At 46.7% G+C, this 20,607-nt stretch overlaps 1 protein-coding gene across 4 annotated transcripts in view; it reads left to right on the top strand.

The window, feature by feature from the left end:
• RERE (arginine-glutamic acid dipeptide repeats) overlaps positions 1-20,607 on the top strand; it is a 170,120-nt gene that overhangs the window by 116,514 nt on the left and 32,999 nt on the right. For all 4 annotated transcript variants that reach the window (XM_014885765.2, XM_014885768.2, XM_088178925.1 and 1 more), the window contains one exon: positions 13,929-14,009. In XM_014885765.2, coding sequence (XP_014741251.1) covers positions 13,929-14,009 — 81 coding nt within the window. The remainder of the gene's footprint in view (positions 1-13,928; positions 14,010-20,607) is intronic.

Consider the following 20,607-nt stretch of genomic DNA (forward strand, 5'->3'; position numbering starts at 1 on the left):
ATTGTCTCCCTCGTGTCTCTGAACCTGTGGCTATTTTTAAACCTTTTTTTTTTTTTTTTTTTTTTTTTGTCCCAGCATGTAAATTCAGAGGCTCAGAGTGAGAGGCAGCCTTGCACACTGTCTGTGAGAGGGCTCCTGCACTGCTGTGAGCAGCTCTGAGCAGCTGTTTCCTGTTTGTGAGGGCTCCTTCCCCACCTGGCAACATCCATTTCCAGCACACATCTGATGGGCAGGGCTGCGTTTCTCTTGTGAATGCTCACAAATTCACTTTTGTGGGCAAGTTGCAGCAATTGTCACATTTAATGCCTGACTGAGGCCAGTTCTGAGCACACACCAACCTGCAGCAGCATCACCTGGGGCTCAGGGGCTGCACTTTGCTGAAGGCAGGAGGGGATTTGGGGAGCAAAGTTGGGTTTAATGCAACTCCTGCAGGTTTAAATCTCCTCTCAAACCCGGCCCAGGATGTCAGAGCAGCGAGTTCTGCTCTGCACCTCAGAAAATGCCCCTTTAAGTGTTGGCCAGGTGTGGGATTTTGGATGCAGGCAGGCAGAAATTTCCCCCTGGGATGCAATGGTGCTGCTCTGTCCTTCTCCACCTGGAAATCTCTGGAGCTGCTGAGGGAGGGGAGTTTGGAGCCATGAGATGAGTTTGGCAGTGCCTCTGTTTCCTCTGGGGCTTGCCCTGGTGATGGAGCTGGGTCCTTTCCACAGATGCCAAATCTGGAGCCAGGTCAGGAACTTGAGCTGAGCTTGAGCTGAACATCCCCATTCCCTGCTGTGCTTCCAGTGGGAACATCTCCCACGACAAATGATAACATTTCCACGTGTCTCAGGACAAAAATCTTCCCTGCAAAATGGCTTTTATGCCTCAGGGATGTTCAGAGCAATTCTGACCCTGCACTTGCTCCAGGTCCCAAAAGGAGCTCCCATTCCAGATCAATAACTATCAGAGATGTGTGATTTATGCAGGGTATAAATCAGTGATCATCTCTAGTTGTGGTGACCAAGAGGAAAGGTTTTCTGTTCTGGAGTGGTTCATGAGCTGGAAATGTGGAAGGAGAGGAGCTGGTCCTGTCTGCTCCTCACCCAACAGCCCCAGCTCCAGCTCACATTTTTATCTCTTCATTCAGAATCTGCTTTTGGTTTTTTTCTCTCTTTATCAAAAGTTCTGAGAACGAAATCAATAGGGCTTACAGGAGGGAGAAATCCGAATCAGAACTAAAGGAACCTGCAGTTTATTAGGTTTTTAATTAAACATGATGAACACATTTTAAATACCACAAAGGCCTGGGGCTGAGCTGCATCTAATCGAAACAGATTAAGTCACCCGTCCACACTCGGGTAGTTATTAATTCTGTTTATTTATGCATGCTTGCTGCAGGCAGAGTTTGCTGCTGCTCTGCTGCAGTTTATTGCACTGGGATGCTCTCCTGCATGGAGCTCTGCTCCTCATTAGCATTCAGATGTTGATGATGAAGAACTGGTGAGGTTTAATTGAGGCACCTTTGGAACTCGGGGCTGTGTCTTCCGAAGTTGAAGGGGGTTTGGGTGAAGCAGTGCTTGAACATTCTTCACTGGGCAGTTCCTCCCTTTTCTCTACACTTCTCTAAAGGAAATGTTCTCAGGAAAGTTCTTTCACCTGTGCAGAGCTGTCAATGCCACCCTGTGACATCCCTGATAACTGCCTTTTATCTGGAAATAATTCTGCCTTTTAAATATTTTACATTGCTCTGGATGTCAAGCACTTGAGGTAAACAACCTCCATTCAAACAACCTCCTCAATTTACCTGCAGGGTAGTTAATCCTGCTTGCTGCTAAATCCTAATTGGCCGTGTACATCCATTTACAAGTTCATAAATTTTAAAATATCCACACCTGGCTTCAGCTGAAACTCGTTCATCACAGAATCCAAGTGGAGATCTTTGTTGCAGAAAGGACAAGATACAGCAAAGGACTTTCCTGATCGAGTGTTTGTAATCCAGTGTGGCAGGTCAGGAATTACTTATGCAAAACCCACAGCTTTATTTGCTTGGCTTCTTTGCCTGGAATCCTCCTCAGATGTCTCATCCACCCTTTTTGGAGTGTGTGCTCATGAAAACATTGTTCTCGTGTTCTCCTTTGAAAGCAGGGCTCTTCAGATGTGCTGGGAGACAGAGCTGCTTACTGGGGCAAAAATACCATGAATTTTATTTACTGTTTATGTGGCAGCTATAGAAAATGGAATTCAGAGCCAGATTGAAACAGAGCCTCTGGAATGGTCGAGTGGAAAAAAATCCTCAAGGGGTATTGGAAAAGCTGGGCTGACTCCTGGAGTGGGCTTGGAAGGTTAAGGCAGCACTCACTGCTCAGTGTCATTGTTTTACCCACAAAAAATAAACATTGCAGCTCCCCAGTGCCGTGGCAGTCCCACTAAATGAACATTTTCTGGAATTTAGTGATCCAGCCACGTTTACAAATGTGAAAATCAGTAAGAGTTGAAACTTAGCTGAGCACTGAGATACAAATCCACCAAAGTCAGGTTGCTGTGGCCTTGCAGGAGCTGTGTTTTAGGAATAAATAAGATTTTAGTCTAAGCACGTGTGGGAAGGCCTTGTCTGTGTCTTACTCTAAGAGCTCAGAGTGGAAAAGAACCATCAGCCCTCACAGTCAAAAGTGCCCAGTGAAGGATGAAATTATTCTGCTTGGGGGAAAAAGTTGTTATTTAAAGGTTGCATAAAATTATAGTTACTGAGTAGCTGGCAGGTTTACAAAATGCTGAGGTGCAGTACAGCTGGAAAATACAAGGTGTATTACAGCTGAAAAAGGGGAATTTGGTTTAAACACAGGTTCCTAGATGAAAGATAACAATCTTTTGTTTGTGATTAACTTGCATCAGTCTTTGATCCGAGCCCTTGTTGGGGGGGATCAATACTGCACATACAGCACCGAGTTTATTGTCGAGTCCTTTTGGAAATAAGGCAGTGAATTAAAAATCAATTATACGTGCAGAAAAGTTTGTGTAGGGCAATCAATTCTGTCCTTTTAGTTTGCCAAAAGATTCCATTGTTTAACCAGCTGTGAAAAGGAATGAATTTTAAAAGCCTCCAGCAAATGAGGGAGCCCAAAGGGGCGGGGGGGAGAGATTAAAAAAAAAAATTATTTCAGCATTTCATGTTCAGCAAAGGCTCTTCAGGGATAAATCTGTAAATCCTGTCAGTGACCTTGGCTTTAGAGTGGGTGATTTCTCTGCTTTCCCTGATGCTGATCTTTGCCCAGCTGCCAGACAAGTTGCTATTTCCTTAACAATATCATTTTGGGGTTTGTTGAACTGCCACGTGCTTCTTGCTCCTCTGTCTCTCTGGAATATTTTTATTTATTAAGCACTTACAGTGCTGCTGATCCCAAAAAAACAACAGCACAGCTCCTTTTCCTGGCTGGAGCCACAGCTGAGGAGCTGTTCCTGTGTGGGATGGAGGAGAAGCTCCAAGCCCAGCTCCAGCACAAAGCAGAGCATCCCCAGGTGCCTTCAGGAGCTGCTGGTTTGTTTGCAGAGCTCCAAGGGAAGGGATCTGCAGCTCGGGAGATGAACAAACACACAGCAGAGCTTGATTGTCAGAAGTGCATTTTTCATCTCGTTTTCAAGGGCATCTAAAAAATGGAGCTCAGTGGCACATCCTGGTGCTCTCCATCATCCCCGTGTGAGCATTTCAAAACAGGAATGAGTGCTGGGGGATGTGAGGGGTTTGTTTCTTTTTTTTTTTACATTTTTCCTCCCAGCGGTCTGGGTTTACAAACAGGGGCTGTGGGCAGAGCTGGTGCCCTGTGCTGGGCACAGAACAGCCCCAGGGTCCCAGCTCCTGCTGCACCACCCTGACCTTTTATCCAGATTTTATCTGCTCAGGGATCCGGAATCTGGGTTAAATATAAGCTCCTGCTGTATCCTGTCCTCTGCAAAAGGAAACTGAGTCATGGCATTCTGGAGAGCAGCTGGGGAGTGCAGGGATCATCACAATTGGGGATTTTCTGAGCTTAGTGCCAGAGAACCAGGGAGGGATTGTAACTCACCTCTGGGGCTTGTGCTGAAAGTGCAGTTGAAATAGAGGCATAAATAATGAGGTGCTGTGATATTTTTCTGGTTTTGGTGTATGATAGAAATCTGCAGTTTCTTTCCAAGTGATTTTGGCTTGGTCCAGCTTGATATAGGTAAAAGTGTCTCCTTTTCCAATGCTTATGTTGGAATTACACTTTATTAAACTCACAGAGCCCAAGAATGGATTACTTGACATGGCAAATGTCTGTTTTATTTTGGAGGAGTTGTTTGCTGTCTAAATGGCAGTTTGCTGTTCCTAACAAGATTGCTTTACAAACACAAACACCCCAATTCCTAAAACAAAGTGCAGGCAGATGACAGCATTGTCTGCAACTTGACAAGCTGATATTTGATTTTTGAATGTTTTTTTTTTTCCCTGGTAGTTTGGGTCCTCTGTCTGAATCTTGACTTTGATTCTTTGTTTGAACACAGAGGCTGACAGCCCCAAACCCCCAAACTTCCTGAGTGCCCCCGGATTCTCAGTGTTCTGCCCAACAGCTTAGCTGGGAATTATTTTGTCTGGCCCAGTGGCCATTGCAGCAGCAAATGACAAAATGCTCTTCAAATGGGTGTAGTGACATAATTCCTATTGAAGAAATGTTGATTACTGTCACAATGTGGCTGCTCTGTGTGCTTTAGTGCTCAGGGCTTATCTTTCTTGCACAACATAAGCACTATGAATGCCAAAATACACCTCATTTGCAAGTGCTGTTTGCATGATAAATTTTATTTTTCTAATCTCCCCTATCAACAGAACCAATTTTTTTTTTAATCTTTCCGATGACATAAAAATGCATTTTAATGAAGCAAATTATCAAGCTTTGTCTCTTCAGTGTACGAGCAGGGCGGCCACATTCAATTAGGCTGAAAAATGATCATTTGTTCTATTACAGGCTGTAACAGTGAGTGCAGAGCCGTGATCCATCACCAGTTGCTCAGCTTTATGTTACTTAAATCACTTGCCATCCTGTCAGGGGCTCAGAATCCTCCACGGGAGCCATTATTTAATTTAAGTTTGTAAAGGTGTCACTTGTTTGATAATAGGCTGCTTCTGTAGTAGATGAATAGGGACTAAATATTCATCATTTTCTGCATCCATCCCAGATCCCTAATGAGTTACAAGGAGAGCAGTGCCAGTCGAGCTAATGGTGATGGTGCCACGGAAGGAATTTTGACAGCACTGAGGACTGGATCCAGGGGGAAACTCCACACCCTGCAGAGGGTGGTGGGCACTGGAAGCTCCCCAGGGATTGTTGGGGTGTCCTGGCCAGGCCTGGGGGTTGGATCAGTGCTCCTGTGGGTCCCTTCCAGCCTGGGGTGTTGCAGGATTCTCTGAGTTCTGCTGCAGCTGCAGAGGTTCGTTTGTGGTGCTGCTCCCAGGGCCAGCATGAGGGGTTTCCCATGAGCTGAAACTCAGGAAAAGGAAAGGAAACTCAGGTTTGGGAATGGAAATGCCCCCCTGGAAGGAATTTGGGGTCCATCCCTGGCCACTGGAGCTTTCCCCTGAAGCTGTGGCTGGCCCAGCTGAAGGCACAGCAGCTCCTCTGTGCTTTCCCCAGTTCTGTGCTGTCTCACACGTGCTGATCTCTGCCCAGGGGGCTGCATTTAAAACCTGCTGCTCCTGCCCGGTGCTCTTTTTGTGCTTTTGTGCCTCGTGGTCGTGACTGTTTTTGTGGTGAAGGTTTTGTGGTTGTGCCTCTCAATTCCTCCCCTGCTCGTGGGTTTCCCCATCCTTTTGTTGTCCCCTGCTCCCCCCAGCCCTCCGTGCATCCCTCAGATTTATTTATGTGGCTTTTAGGCAGCGTGGGGAGATTGATCAGCCAGGCCTTATGCATTTAGAGGAGCTGATAAATGACACGGCAGCACATTCCCCTCCACTGCTCTGGAATAACTTCAGTGCTCAAATCAAACATCCCATTTGCCACAAATTGGGGAAGGCAAAGAGGGCACCTCTGGTTTATTAGGGTGCATATTTCATTTGTCTGCTGTGGGAGGTATTGTCCAGTTCTACGTGTCTGGGGAGGTAATTCCACAGTCTGAGCACCACCTCCCCCTGCCCCCCTCCCCTAAAATCCACCTTCAAGGTTTCCTTTTTCCCTTGCAGCGTTCACCTTTGTTACAGCTGCCTTTCTGGTCCTTCATTTTCAGATCTTCCATCATTTCCTCTCTTATTTGTGGTCCCTTTTTCACAACTGGCCCCATTCTCCCCCCTCACTGAGGATGTGTCTCTCACATCTGGAATTTGATTTTGTCATCACCAGTGTTTATTCCATCCAGATTTGCATGCTCAGGTCTCTTCACTCCACTGCAGGCAGTGGCAGACTCTGAGAGGAATTTAGGGAGTTTCCAGAGGTTGCCTGGTGTCATTTTGGCAAGGGTCAAAAACTGGAATTTGTATCTGAGTGCCTGAATTCCAGCCTGGGCATCGCTGCAGTCACAGCCCCTCTGTTAATGATTTACCTGGGAAGGCACCTACAGAAATCCCTGCCTCTCCAGAGGGATCATTTCCATTTTGTCTCTTTTTTTCTTGGATTTGTTCAAGAGCTCCAAAGTCTGGGGGCTCTTGAAGTGCTTTTATTTGTTTCCTTCTGCCATTTGCATAAAAATCCCTGTTTGACAACAGAAACTGTCTCCAGAATAATTGACAATAATAGTTGAAATCCCAAGGGAGCAACGTTTCTGTAGCAGGGAACAGCACTGGAAATGCTGTGTTTGAGCCTTGAAGGATCACACGAGGTATTTCAGGTAGTCCTTGAAAAGGAACATGTCCAGCTCTTTCTTTTTACTTGCTCTTTGGTTTTGATGTACAAGAAGACTTTTTGTATATTAGCATTTTAACAGCAGTTTAAAATAACCAGAAATGAATCTCTTTGTGTACAAAAAAGGCAATCTGAAGTATAATCAAAAGCTTTCTGTTGTCTCTTGTCAGCAGCACATTGTTTTGCTTTTCTGGGTCACAAATGTGCCAGACCTTCGTTCTGTTTAACTCTTAAAAGGCACCTCTACAAAATAATTTCTGTAAAAAACATACTCAAATCATTTTGGCTTTGCGACACTGAGAAACTGTTGATTGCAGGAGACAGAGAATGTTGGATAAACAGAAAGTTCTTTATTGTCAGGGAGGGCAGGCCCAGGACTTGTTGCTCCCTTTGGAAGATGCTCCTGCATTGGAAAGGGAATGGCTGCTCTTCCCACTCTGGTTTTAGTAGGAATTGCAGGAGAGGGTTCACGTCTGCTGAAGCCTGGGACCATCAGTGACCTCAGCAGGCTGGTAATGCCTGCAGTAATCCAGGAGTTTTCTTCCAGAGTCGAGGCTGTTGATCCAACACCTTCCAGAGCTGCAGGAAAGCAAAGTCAAGTTTCCTTTTCTCCTGCTGCTGCTTTAGTGCCCAGGCAGGGTTTGACCCAGCAGCAGCTGCTGGGCTCGGGTCAGGTTTCTGATTTTATATCGAGTGGGGAATCACATTTCTGCTGCCACACTCGGTGTGATCACACTGTGGGATCTCTGGGATGGCTGTGGGGTCTCTGGGGGATATCTGGGATCACTGGGTGATCTCTGGGATGGCTGTGGGATTCTCCCTCCCTGCATCCATCCATCCATCCATCCCTGCATCCCTCCTGCACAGGTTGCCTGGCAACCCAGTGCCTCCTGGAGCCTCCTCGGCAGGTCGGGGATGATTTATCGATGATTTATTGGTGTTTTATCGATGATTTATTGGTGATTTATCGATGATTTATCGGCAGGGCTGGGCAGGACCCCGGGGCAGGACTGGAGCTTTTAACTGGAACTGCCTGGAACTGGGGGCTTGGGAGCATTTGATCCAGGATGTGCAGTGAGAGCACCCAGAGCGGATCATCAGGGTGCAATTAGAGCTCACAGAAAGGCTCCACGTTTAGACAGAATCGATTTTTAAAAATTATTATTTATTTTTTTGCTGTTTTGTTTTCTCTTTCCCATCGAGACTCCCCCACAGACACAGGTACAGAATGGGAATCAAAGCTTTGCCTGGTGCTTGGGATGAACCTGTAATCTTTTTCTTTATAAAAATAGCTCTGGTAAAAATCCTGGTGGGAAAATACAGCTGGGGTCAGTACAAAAGGTTAGCAACACCCTGACAGCTCCAGGCCCGGGGTGAAGGAAGAGCTGAATTCTCCTGCAGCTCTGGAAATGTCTGAGAGCTGTTGTGTCACCTTCAATATCATGTTGCCTTTCATGCAGACTCTTGCATTGATCCCTGGCATTAAACAGAGGAGGGGAAGAGGAGTTCTGCAGACTGAAATTTGGGTAGTGGCTCATGCTGTGGTCACCAGGAGAGCTCTCAGCCCCTTGGAACATCACGTGCAGTAAAATAAACGGGAGGAAAGTGGGGCAGCCTTGGGGTTGAGCAGCTCAGTTGAGCTCCCTGTGCTGGCTGGAGCCCTTTTCCCAGGCTGGCACGTTGACAAGAGCATTTGTGTGTGTGTGAGGAGGCAAAGAGGAGAAAAAGGATGATGAATCCACTCTGACCTCCTGAATGGCAATATAAATACTTTATTGAAAATTCTAAATAAATGTGTTTGTAACCAGTAATCCTGCTCTGCATGCAATCTCATTTAGCCAACTGGGTATGCAAATGTGCTATTAATGTGTTTGCATCCAGTATAAATACACAAATCTAATCTGTTTATATATGTCATTTACACACAGCTGTGCTCACGCTCACTTAATACCAATATTTCCAGCCAGCCAGAGGTACCATGGGAGCTCCATTGTTCCCAACAAAAGCAGCTCGGTGGAAGGGGGGTCATTATCGTGGCAGGATCTTTTGGCATCCCCTCGAGGGAGGCTGCTCGTGGCTCTGCTGTGGGATCTCAGAGCTGGGGCTGGGAGGTTCCTCTGCCCCAAAGCTTTGGGTTCAGTCCCCCCCCCACACTTGGGGGCTGAGGCTCTCGTTTTTCAGGATCGTTTTTCAGGAAGACAAAGCGATGCAGTTGGGAGGGAGAGAGCAAATTGTTGGGCACCTTGAAGGCTTTCAGCTGATGGATTCCTTGTCAGTTTGTTTGGAGAGGACACTTGATCTCACGGGCAGATGGCCCGGGGAGGGAGTGTAAGGTTTATGTCACGTCTGGGTGACCAGGGCTGCACTCTGCTCAGGGGCTTGGAATTTCCAGTGGGAACATCCATGCCTTGTAATACAGAGTGGTGTCTAATGAACAACACCAAAATATTTTGGTTTTCTGTGTCTTTGAGTGAAAACATGATTTTATTTTCAAATATCTCTGAATGTGCTGCGCACTGAACAGAAGTTTTGCAGCTTGTGAAGATGGAGAAGTAAAGATGCTTTCATGTATTTAGTGTTTATCTGCTGTTAACTATGAAAACTCCATAAATTTTCCTACTATGTTTATTATAAAGCTTTCAAATATGTATTAAATGTGGAAGGTGGTGACAACTTCCATTGGCATCTGCCTGGAAAATCTTGGGCCTTTCCAGACATGCACTAAACCTATTGCTTTCATAATAGCAAAATCTCCCATTTTGTTTGCTTAGAATTAAAGAAAAGGTTGAGAGAAGAACTTGCTGTTCTTGGACATAGGCTAAAGAGGTGCTTTGATTTTATTTTTTATTAGAAAAGTTAAGAAATACAATCCTTATTTCCCGGACTGAGAAAGAGGCCCTGTGTGTCTGTAAATGTTTTGCATTACACAATGCTCTTCACTCATTAACCAGGTGGAAATTGTAGGGAGGGAATAGAACAGCACATGGAATTTCTTAGAGAAAACACATTAGATCTGAACTCAATTGCAGCACATCAGAAGAGACACATGAGTAGCAGTGATGAATTTGCAGGTTCATCAGAGTTGTGCTGCCTTTCTGAAGGTTTTCATTGGAAATCTTCAGTTGGAAATGGATTATTAAACAGGTTGGTGGTTGTTTTTTGCAGTGGATGTTCTGGGTGCAGGCATTCAGCCTCAGCTTTATTTGGGGTTTTTTGGGGTGGAGAAGCACTGGGGGAGCTCAGCTGGCAGTGAAACACGGGGTGCAGGGTTTGCAGCAGCCAGTCCCTGCTGCCAGGCTGTAATCTGGGCATAATGGAAACCCTGAGCTCTGCACTGGCACTGCCAGCCCCGTGACAAACGTGCCAGCTGAGCTGTGTCAGGCACAGCAGAATGGCTTTGTGTATCTTGTCAGGAGATTTGTTCCTCGGGATAAAATATGGGACCTGCAAGTAACACACAGGCAAACATTAACATGCTTGTTCCTTGTTCTGCCCGGGTTATTTATAGCTCCCTGTGTACACGCAGGATGCTGCAGCATCTAATGCATTTCATCAAATTATCAGATGGTATTAGGAGGCCTCGTGCTGGGGCTGGTCAATAGCCATGGAAACCACTCCATAAAACAGAACCGTGTCTGTCAGCACCGAGAGCCCCACAAGCCGTGGGATTTCCTAAAGCTGCTTCACAGCACTCATTATCCACAGCACTTTCTAAATTGTGGCACAGTTTGTCTTCAGTGAGAGCACAAACAATAATGCTGACAGAATCCTGTCATAAGCAATCTTTTAAAGTTGAACAGAAGTGGTAAAATTGAAATGTTTGTCCTAAAAATCCAAATTATGTACTTGTAAAAATGAAACCATTGTGCTCCAGAGCCACTTGCACTTCTTACCCGAACTTCTCCATAGGTCTGAGCCTCGTTATTCCCCCAGCCCTGTGTTTGAGGCTGTTGGAGCTTGGCAGCTGTTGCTCTCAGGTGCCTCCTGTGAGCAGTGCAGCAGCTCCTGCAGCACTGACACAGGGACGTGGAATTTGGTGCATGTCATTTGTGCAGGGGAGAGCAAATTCAATCAGTGTCAGGCAGTCTGCTTTGTGAGACACTGGGGAGCAACAGGTCACCTCTGATTTGGTGTGCAGCTATTTCTTCTTTTATTTTTAAAGCCATTTTGAGGTCTCTGTTGGGCTTGGCTTGGAGAAAAGGAGTAGCTGTTCTTGCTGCAGGGAGAATGGGGCATGATGCTGAATTAATGGAAGACCAGAATAGGAAGGAAAATCTGAAAATGGTTTTTTAAAAAGTATTGTTAAGCTTTAGAATTTCTGCCCGAGTTTCTGAAATTATTTTTTGTGTGCTTTGTTGTTATTTGTAGATTAAGAAGTGTCTCTCTCTCACCTTTCCAAGAGGCACAGAGCTCCTTTGTAGTTGGGTATCTCACAGTGCCTCAGTGGCCCTGGGATAGTTCTGTACATCAGTAAAGGTGACAGCAGAACTGACCAGAAGGATTGACTTCATTCCTACTTGGAAATTTGGAACAGCATTCCAAGGGCCCTGTAATTCTGTTATTCAGATGGGCTCTGTGCTAGGCTTGCATTTCCAGGAGGGACTTCTGACATGCCATGGGGTCAAAAGGAAAACAGTTTGTCATAGGTTTTATTAATAGAGTTGAGTCACAACCCAAACCAAATATAACACAGTTTGGTTAAAAGGAGTCTTAAAAGATAAATTAAACGTTTCCCTAAGAATTCAAGAGCACCATAGTAAGTCTTGGGCAAAATAAGGAATAGGAATTGGGTGTTCTCGTTTAGATTGAGCTCTCCTATTTCCTGAGCTGTTCCATCATTGGCTGCAGTGTTCCAGCTCTGGTTTCTCCTTATTCCCCACAGCTTTTTCAGTCACCTTTAGCTGTGTGTGCTGTGAAGTGATGCTGCACAGGCAGTGTCCCTCTGAACCAGCCCGGGAGGCAGAGCAGGGACTGAGAGCATCCTGCAGTTCCCTTTGCATTGCCTGCTGTCGGTGTTTCTCCTTTCCATCCTTTGTGAATTCCTGCACAGGGGGAATTGGGATGTTGGGAGTGGTGTTGGGCTGTGTTTGTCACTGTTGCTGCCACCTTCTCTTGCCCAGAACACCGGCCAGAGAGGTCTGGTACCAGGGGAGTGACCCACCCCAGCATAATGAGAATTCCTGGGGAAAATTCACCTGGTAAAAATGACTATGTGAGTGCATTAGGGACAATCTGTACTCTGTGGGCACTCACTGTCCTGCTCTGCAGGTACTTGGGTGAGTTTTCCTGTGTCTGGGGGCTGGTACCTTGCTCTCAATAAAATTCTCCATGTTTGGGAGCTCAGGCACCCCTTAAACCCCGGCTGTTGTGTTGGCTGGTTTGGAAGGAGCAGGTGGGTGAGAGTAAATCACACACTGGAAGGGACTGTCATCTCCAAGCCTTTACAACCTGTGCTTAATTCTCCTCTCCGTGCCCCCGGGCACGTTCCTGGCCAGCTCTGCAGTCTTGCTGGTTTTGAGGGTCAGGGTTAGGTGAGGATAGGACAGATCCCAGTGGGAGCAAACCTGCAGGATGTGAGCAGGGGATTCCAGAGAGGCTCTTCCTTCACACCCAGGGTGGTGGTGGGAGCTGCTGGGGTGCTCAGAGCTCTGTTTGAGCAGCGAATTTATGAATTTAACCTCTCTGGGAGTCCTCCTGCCCTTCACAACATGGAACTCTGATCACTGCCCACCTCCTTCCAGCAGATGTTTGCAAAAAGATGTGATCCAAAATAGATTAAGCCAACTTGAGGCTCACTTCTCTTTAGGGAATTATAAAATCTCATCTCCCTCCCTTCCCTGGAATAGCAGGGCCCAAGTACTCAGCATCCATTATCTTTTTTGTAGACAGAATTTATTATTTACTCGTTGCTTATACCTGTACACAGTGTTTATAGGAAAGGAGAAGGCCTTTTTTTTTCGCTTGTTTCTTTTTAGGTAATTACGAATTCTCATTTCCCTCCTTTCCCTGGAATAGTAGGGCCCACAATACTCAACATCCCCTACCGGTTTTGCAGGCAGAAATCTGCTATTTGCTCGTTGTTTATACCCATGTACGGTGTTGATAGGCAAGGAAAAAAAAAAAAAAATTTATTTTGGTGTTCATCGGAAAGGAAGAAGTCCTTCTCTAGAACGTCCCTTGCAGAGAGAGGCACTTTGTTTTTTTAGCCTTAAATCTCCCGGTGCTGGTTCGCGGTGGGGATGGTGAAGGGGATGGTGGAGGGGATGGTGAAGGGGATGGTGAAGGGCAGGTTCTGGTGCTCGCCGGCCGCGGCTGGAGCGAGGGAAGGCGGCGGGGAGAGGACGAGAACGAGCAGAGGAGCGAGGAGCGAGCGGTGCCGGCGCCGCTGAGGAGCTGCTGAGGAGCAGCGCCGGAGCCCGGAGCTGCCGGGGGCGGTGTCGGGGCCGAGGGCCGAGCCCGGCGGGCGGAGGAGGCGGCGGGGCAGGGGCCGGGGCCGGGCCCGGGCCCGCGGCTGAGGGGGGCCGGCGATCCAGGCCGCCTTTTGCGGCGCGCCCCGCGGAGCCGCCCAGCCCCGCCGCCATCACACGCTGGGCGCCGCCGCCGCCGCCGCCTCCGCCCGGCCCTGCGCGGCTGCTCCGGGGCTCGGCTCCGCTCGGCCCCCGCTGCCTTGCCCGGCCCCCGCCGCCTGCACGGCCCCCGGCCCCGCCGAGGAACGCGGGGGCTGCGAGCTTTAACCCCTGCCGCACCTGCCCGGCGCCCCGAGCCCGGCGCTGCGCATTGCCCCGGCCCCGAGCGGCTCCGGCCCCGGCACCGGCTGTCCTGGAGCTCGGAACGCTGCGAGTTGGAGCATTATTATTATCCGGACGTGGAAGGGGGATGCGTTTGGGGGTTTTTCGGTGCCTTTCCCCAGCCTTTTCCCCCGTTCGCAGCCGTGTAGGTGCGTTCGCTTCCCCGGCAGACCTCGGGCTCCCGGCGCCGCTCGGCTCCGCTGCCGATTCACAGCAGCCGTTTGGGGGATTTTTTAATCTTTTTTTTTTTTTTTTTTTTTACTTTTTTTTTTTGCTGCTGCTGACACGCTGTTTTTGTTATCTTTTATCACAGAAGCGGTTTATTAAGGGGTTGAGGCAGTACGGCAAGAACTTCTTCAGAATCCGAAAGGAGTTGCTTCCCAATAAGGAGACCGTAAGTACATTCGGACTTTATGTAATTCGCTTTTCCTCTCGCTGCTTCGCTGTTTGATCTTGCGAAACTCTTTGCTTTTTGCCCCGAATTCTCCTCAGATAAACGGAAGAGAAATCCACAAGGCAGCTGCTGATTTTTAGTGCAGTTTTTAGGTCTCGGGGTATCGAAAGATGTTACATAAAAATAATCGTCATGGCTGGACGGAGCCACTGAGCCTGGCTGAAGTGTATTTATGGAGACCGAATCTAATTTTAAATTCTGACATTATGACGGGATAATACACTTGGTGTCACACGGTCGGGCTCGAGTGGCGTCGGGTAATTAATTAAAGAAAACCTAAACCAAAAGCAGATCAGATGGGGTCGGGCAGCCCGAGGTGCGCTGTGCCGTGACCCGCACGGTGCCGGGCTCTGCTTAACCCTTCCCCTGCCCTAAACTCGTGTGTGGGGATGGATCCGCGATCTCTGAGCTGCCCAGGGTTATGTAACCCTTCAATAACCCGATATTGCCCCCCAAATTGCCGGCAGGGCTCCGGGGACACGGGCACGGAGCACTGGGGCACTCCTGCAGAGGAGACAGGCTCTGGGACGCCTCGGGAGCCCGGACACTTCTTCATTTGTCTCAGAACAGCCTCGGTTTGTGTCCTGCAGGTGTCCTTTAAGTGCCCCGAGGCTTTGGGAAAGTGGTTTCGTTTTTGTTCTGGATTTACAGTGGATTTACTCCATGAAAATGGAGTTGGGCTATTTTCTAGCAGTGTATTAGTGGTATGGAAAACACTGATTTAAAGCATCGCAGAGCGTTTTAGACTTTTGTAGGTGTGGAGTCTGGATGTGCACTGGGGGAAGAGCATTGCTGTAATAATATTTAAAAAACCTCTCAGTTTCTGTAGGATGATTCCATTCTCCTCCAGAAGGTTCTTGTGAGACAGTGCTGTGATAGCACAAATCTTTGGGTGGTAAATAGTAACACTGTGTGAGTTAAAAAGGAAGGGGAGGATGAGACAATTACAAGTTCAGTCATTCTGAGAAAGGAAACTCAAAAAATTACTGCTCAAGTGTTGGTGGACTCGAGGATTCTGTGGGATTTTGAGGCGTGGAGGCCCAGTGCTGGAAAGGTGACAGCTGGGAAGGAATGCTGGAATAGCATGGATCTTATCAGCATCTGACAAACCTAGCACACATCGTGCCTTTCCTCCACAATATCTCCTGAAATGGATTTAGAGCAGATCAGTGTTTGCTGCTAGAAGAGAATTCTGCTGATGGTGAAGTTGCTGAGGGGCAAAAGTCCTCTTCTGAGTTTGAATTACAGCAAGTAATATATAGTATATTGTGTTTTTATAACCTGAAATTTAGATTTTAAATATGAAATGGGGGTGGTTGTGATGGAGAAAAATATTTCGCAGGGGGGAAGAAAAGAATAAACCCTGAAAAGTGGAGAGCTGGGGGCAGGTGCCTGCCCCGGTTGTGCTGCTTAACTTCTTACACTGGAGCTTGGATATCGGGCTTAGGGTTTTTGTAAAAGTTTGGCAGGTGGTGTTAAACCTCACACAAGGTCTCTTCTTTCAAGTGTTATATTTTTGTTTCGTTAGGTCTCATTTTTTACTACAGAGAAGACTAAATATTAAGTCTGAGCTGTGGGAAGTATCGTGTTGATGGGTTTGGGCTCAGGGGTTTTTTTTAGCCCCTGTGGTAACTGATCTACAAATAACCTTTGACCTACAACGGGTTGTTTATAATCTCCGCTTCCTATTTTTGCCCACAGGCCTCACTTCTGCTTTCTTTAATTCCCAACCTTTTTCAGCCCAAATTTACAGCCCTTTTGCTGTAGAAAGACATTGCAGCATAAAGGCTGCAGTAAATATTTGACTGTCCGGTTTTGCTTCTGTTCCTTAAAGTGGAATAATGAGTAATGTAAATGACAAGGCTGGGGATTAATTTGTCTGCATTTTTTCATCACCAGAATAATTTCAGATACTTTGCCTGCCATTTTTCTATTGCAGTGTGGAGTAACCCTGTAGCAATTCCAGAAACACCAGAAAAAGGCTTTATTCTCCTGTTCAGCTTCCATATTTACATCAGTGAAACTCCAAAAAAGTTGTTATATGGACATTAAAGCAACTTCCAGGTACTTAAAGATGTGTCAGGGGCACTCTTGGAGTTTGGACATCTGATTTATTAAGAGTTTTCCTTCCTGGTCACTGAAAATTGTGGGGAAGGGACCCAGGGGGTTTTGCCTCTGCAATCCCCACTTAAAAGTTAAATCTCCTTATTACCATGATTTCTGTAAAATGTGTCCTTTCCTAGACCCTTCACTGGGGGAAAATTCTCCCTGATGTCTCCTTAAAGCCTATGGCTGGGACATGGAAACCGTGGAAGAAAAGGAATGCAGCAGAAATTCAGAATTCTTGTAGAGACCAGGCCTATTTTATGTTAAATCAAGCTGGGGCTGCTGTGCAGAAAGTCAGGCTGTGGAGGTGAACGTGACATTTTATTTCTTTTCTTTGGAAAGGTGTAAAGTGGCCGTGGTGAGAGATGAGAATCAGGCCATGCTGTACTGAGCTTTCACAAGTGTGTTAAGGAATGTCCTATTTGAGTTGTGCCTTGGCTTTTTTTCCCCTCCGTAGTTAGTGTGCAATATCTTTGGAGAAAACCCTGGATTTATTAATGTGGGCTTAAACTAGTTTAACATAGTTTTCCAACAATTTTTAAATTACTTCTTCTAAATGAGTAATCCTCGAGAAAAGAGCTCGGTGAAAGAGAATGTTTATTCCATATCTAAGGTGTGTTTGTTTGGGTCTTCACTCCGCTGGTTTATTTCGCATTTCCAGTTTATTTCCATGTTCCCGGTGGACGTGGGAGTAAAGAACTGCAATGGATCAAGGAATGTGCTGCTTTAATGTTGGATCAGTGCTAACCTGCTCGTACTCTGGAGGAAGAGTGCCTCTGTGCAGATGAGCCATGAGATTTTTAAATAAAACTTCTGAAACTTCCTTGGGTTTCCAGTGAACTGTCTGAAATGCAGTTCTCCTCTATTTCCATGTAGCTTTTTCCCTTTTATCTTCCCTGGGTGGTTTCCCCTTCGTTCCCCTGGCACAGCTGATGAGCTGCCCAGCTCTCCTTTGGTTCCTGCTTAGCAGCATTTCTGATTCCTCTGCATGGCAAGGAGTAAATTTTGGAGGCATTTCAGTGGCACGAACGGTTTTCAATAATCACTTTCATTTAAATTCCCATGTTGTGAGAATGAAAGGTGCACAGCTGGCAACAGTTTTCTTAACTATCTGGTTTGGCTTTAAATGTGGTTTTATTCCCCTGCCATCCACCCATTTTGTGATAATTTGCTAAAACTTGGTGATAATACAGGATTTTCCGAGTATTTAACATTCTGCTCTGAATTCTTGACATGATTACACTGAGCTACTTGAATTTGAGAGTTTTAGAAGCACCAGCATTGTGATAGGCCCGAGATAAAGGTACTTGCATGCCTCCAAGGCTGGGGATTGCCTTTCTGTGTTCTTGGGAACAGGGTTACTCTGTGTTGGCTACACAGGAGGTAAATAGAAACAGGGGATGGAGGGGAGCTCCTGCTCCTGCCAAGTCCTGGTGTCACCTTGCTGGGTTCCAGAGCTGGCTCCTGCTCTCTCACAAACTTCTGGGAGCTTCTGGGAGCCTCAGGCTGCACTTGCAGTTTGTTTGAGCTATTCAAGGCCACGGCTCCAGCAAGAACTGGATTGTTTCCCCGTGGCTGGGGTTCCTGCAGCCTGCTTTGGGGCAGGGCTGTTGTCTGAGCAGTGGGACTCCAGCCCCCAGAGCTGGGGATGTGTGTGCCTGTCCCTTGGCAGCCTTCCCTAGGTTCACGTCCTGTAATCCTGCCAGACTGTCGTGCCCTTTGCTGCAGCTGAACGGAGATTTTAGAGCCCCCTCGTCCCTCCTGGGGATGGACCTGAGCACTGTGGGTCGTTGTGGAGCTGGGCTGGCAGCTCTGGGGATGCTGTGGGGCTCTGCAGAGGCTCCTGTGTCCCCCCAGGACAGATGCTGGGCATCCACGGCCCCCGTGCCCCTCTCTCCTCCTGCCAGCAGGACAGTGGATCTTTGTGCAGGCACGCAGACTGCAGGCTAATTTTGGGTTGAATTTCCCTGTTGAGCACATAGGTATCCGTGGTGTGTGTGATTTTTGGTTTGGCTGCTGAGCAAGGGATGACAGAGTGCAATCGAAAGATCTTGCCTCTGGGTGGATGCTCCTTTATTTAGCTCTAAAGCACAGAGTAAACAGGAGTTAGGAATATTGGCTGTTTCCTAACACTGAAATACCTGCAGTGTGTTGTATTTATGCACATAAGAACTAAATATGCATCATTTCTTCAGGAAAAATGGTCTCTCTTCTGATAGTAAAATCTTCCTCTTCAAATTAAATGCTGCTGGGACTTAGCTCAGAGACTAAATAAGCTGTGCTCTGTTAGTGTTAGGAGGCAAAACGAGTGCAGTGTGAGCTTTCAGCATAAACTTCTGTTTAATTTTAGATTGGGGTTTAGATAAACAATTTTATTCTTGCCTCATTAATGCTTAATCTTGTGTTACATAATACACAATATTGGCTTCCTGAGTAGCTCTTAAATATAGTGCAAATGTGTAGTAGCTGAAAGGTCAGTGCAGTTACCATATGTGTGGGCTGGCAAGGTGTGTGTCCCCTGTGAGGACAGACGGAGCCCTCCCCATGTCACTCCTGCTGGCAGCCAGCAGCCCCAGGAATATTTGTGCAAGGCTCTCCTGAGCATCTGAAAGGTAGAGCTGCTCCCTCGACACAATTGTTCAAATAGCAGAGTGCCTTTGATCAAAGGAGGGGGATAATTAGATGAATATCTCTTGGTCTGTTGGTATAAAGTGATTACTTAGCCCTACACTGGCTTTTTAATATTTGCATTTAGCGGTGAGCCTTGTTTGTAGCAGGAGCTGCATTGTGGCTGTGGCGTGGGTTTTATCCCTGCTCTGCTCTCCCCAAGGAAATCTGGTTTATTTGAGGCCATATTCCCCTAATGATGGAATATTAATACAGTGCAGTCGAGGCATATTATTATTTCCTGCCTTGTCTTTGCTGCGGGAGCGTTCAGAGAGGGACAAGCTGTGGAAGCCTTTTCTGTTTGAAAGCTGAACCTTTTTCTTTAATAACTTGTTCTAGGCTGGATGCAGTCAGAGCTGAAATTTTCCATTAGAGTTTGAAGCGACTGCCAACATAAACAGCCACTGCTTCTTCTCATTTCATGCTGCTCGCTGCTGCTGCTGCCTCCAGAGCGTGGCCATTGCAGGCTCGGGGCTTTGCTCTTGTTCACACAGGGCCTTGGGAGCTTCACATTTCCCAAACGATTCCAAATGATGGGCTGGGACTTCAGTCCCAGCAAATCTCCTGCTGGGCTTCAGTCCAGTTCGAGGAAGGGGCAGAGGCAGCAGTTGCTTTTCCTGTGTGAGTGAAACCACCGAATCATTTGCATAACAAACTCTTCTGGAGGGAACGTGCTGCCTGTTTTGTTGGTTTGTTTTTTGTTTTTTTTTTCCTGTTTTTGTGAGCGTGGCTGTCTGAGCTGAGGGAGGAAGAGCAGTGCATTCATGTTCAAGGTGAGGCAGCTCCCAGCCAGGCTCACCAGGAGCAGGGGAGGGAAAGCCAAGGAATGTAATGAAATGCTGAGCTCAGATGGAGATATTCCTGAATTTAAGTGGCTCTGAGCTGAAGGCTGTTTGCAGAGGGATGTTCAGTGTATGTGTTCACTGTGATCTGGTTTGTTTTCAAAAGTTTAACTGTTAAACCTATTGCAAATGTCATAACTTTATTGGATAATAAACCAGGAGGTTTGGAAAGGTCTTTAAAGAGACATAAAGGTTTAACTCACACACACCATGGTGTCTTTCTTCATCTCCAAAAGGGGCTGCAGGTGTTGAGGTGAGCACTTGGGCCCCAGTCCATGGTTCATACCTGTGCTCCTTTAGTTGCAGTTCCCTGAGTGGATGCTGTGAATTCCCATGTCCTGGAGGTGCATCATGCCTGGCTCTGAGCAGCCCTTTCACCTGGCCTGTGCCCCGTGTGTGCTCGTTGATTAATGATTGATTAATCACTGGCTCCAGCTTCCAAAGACCAAAATAGCCTTTCCCAAACATGCCTGTCTCCATTCCAGCTGAAACGAGCAAAACCAAAGAAAGAAAGTACCTAAAATGTGCTTTGTTTTTATTGTTCTTGTTTTAAATCTCTTAAGCGTTCTCTCAAGAGAATAAGAGGATTATTTTTCAATTGTATCATTTTACTTTTGTATTCCAAAGGTAATTTACAGCGTCATCAGCTCAAAAAATGAGCTGCTTATTTGACTTCCTTCCTAAGAAACCCTCTTAGATGGAGAGCATAAAAGCAGAAGGTGTGTTCACTGTGCCAGCTGGACTCTAGAATTGACTTCAGCATGGGCAATAAATCAGCTCTGCACTCCAGTGGCTTTTTTTTTTTTTTTTTATTATTTTACATTACAAGATTGGATCTCATTGTTTATTTTTCTCTGAAGGTTTAGAGCTAGGTAGGAGTAAAATATTGTTGCAAGTAAAAGAGGCCATTAGGCAATTGCATT

This window comes from Sturnus vulgaris, chromosome 25, assembly GCF_052056855.1.
Source record: "Sturnus vulgaris isolate bStuVul1 chromosome 25, bStuVul1.hap1, whole genome shotgun sequence".
Classification (NCBI taxonomy): Eukaryota; Metazoa; Chordata; class Aves; order Passeriformes; family Sturnidae; genus Sturnus; species Sturnus vulgaris.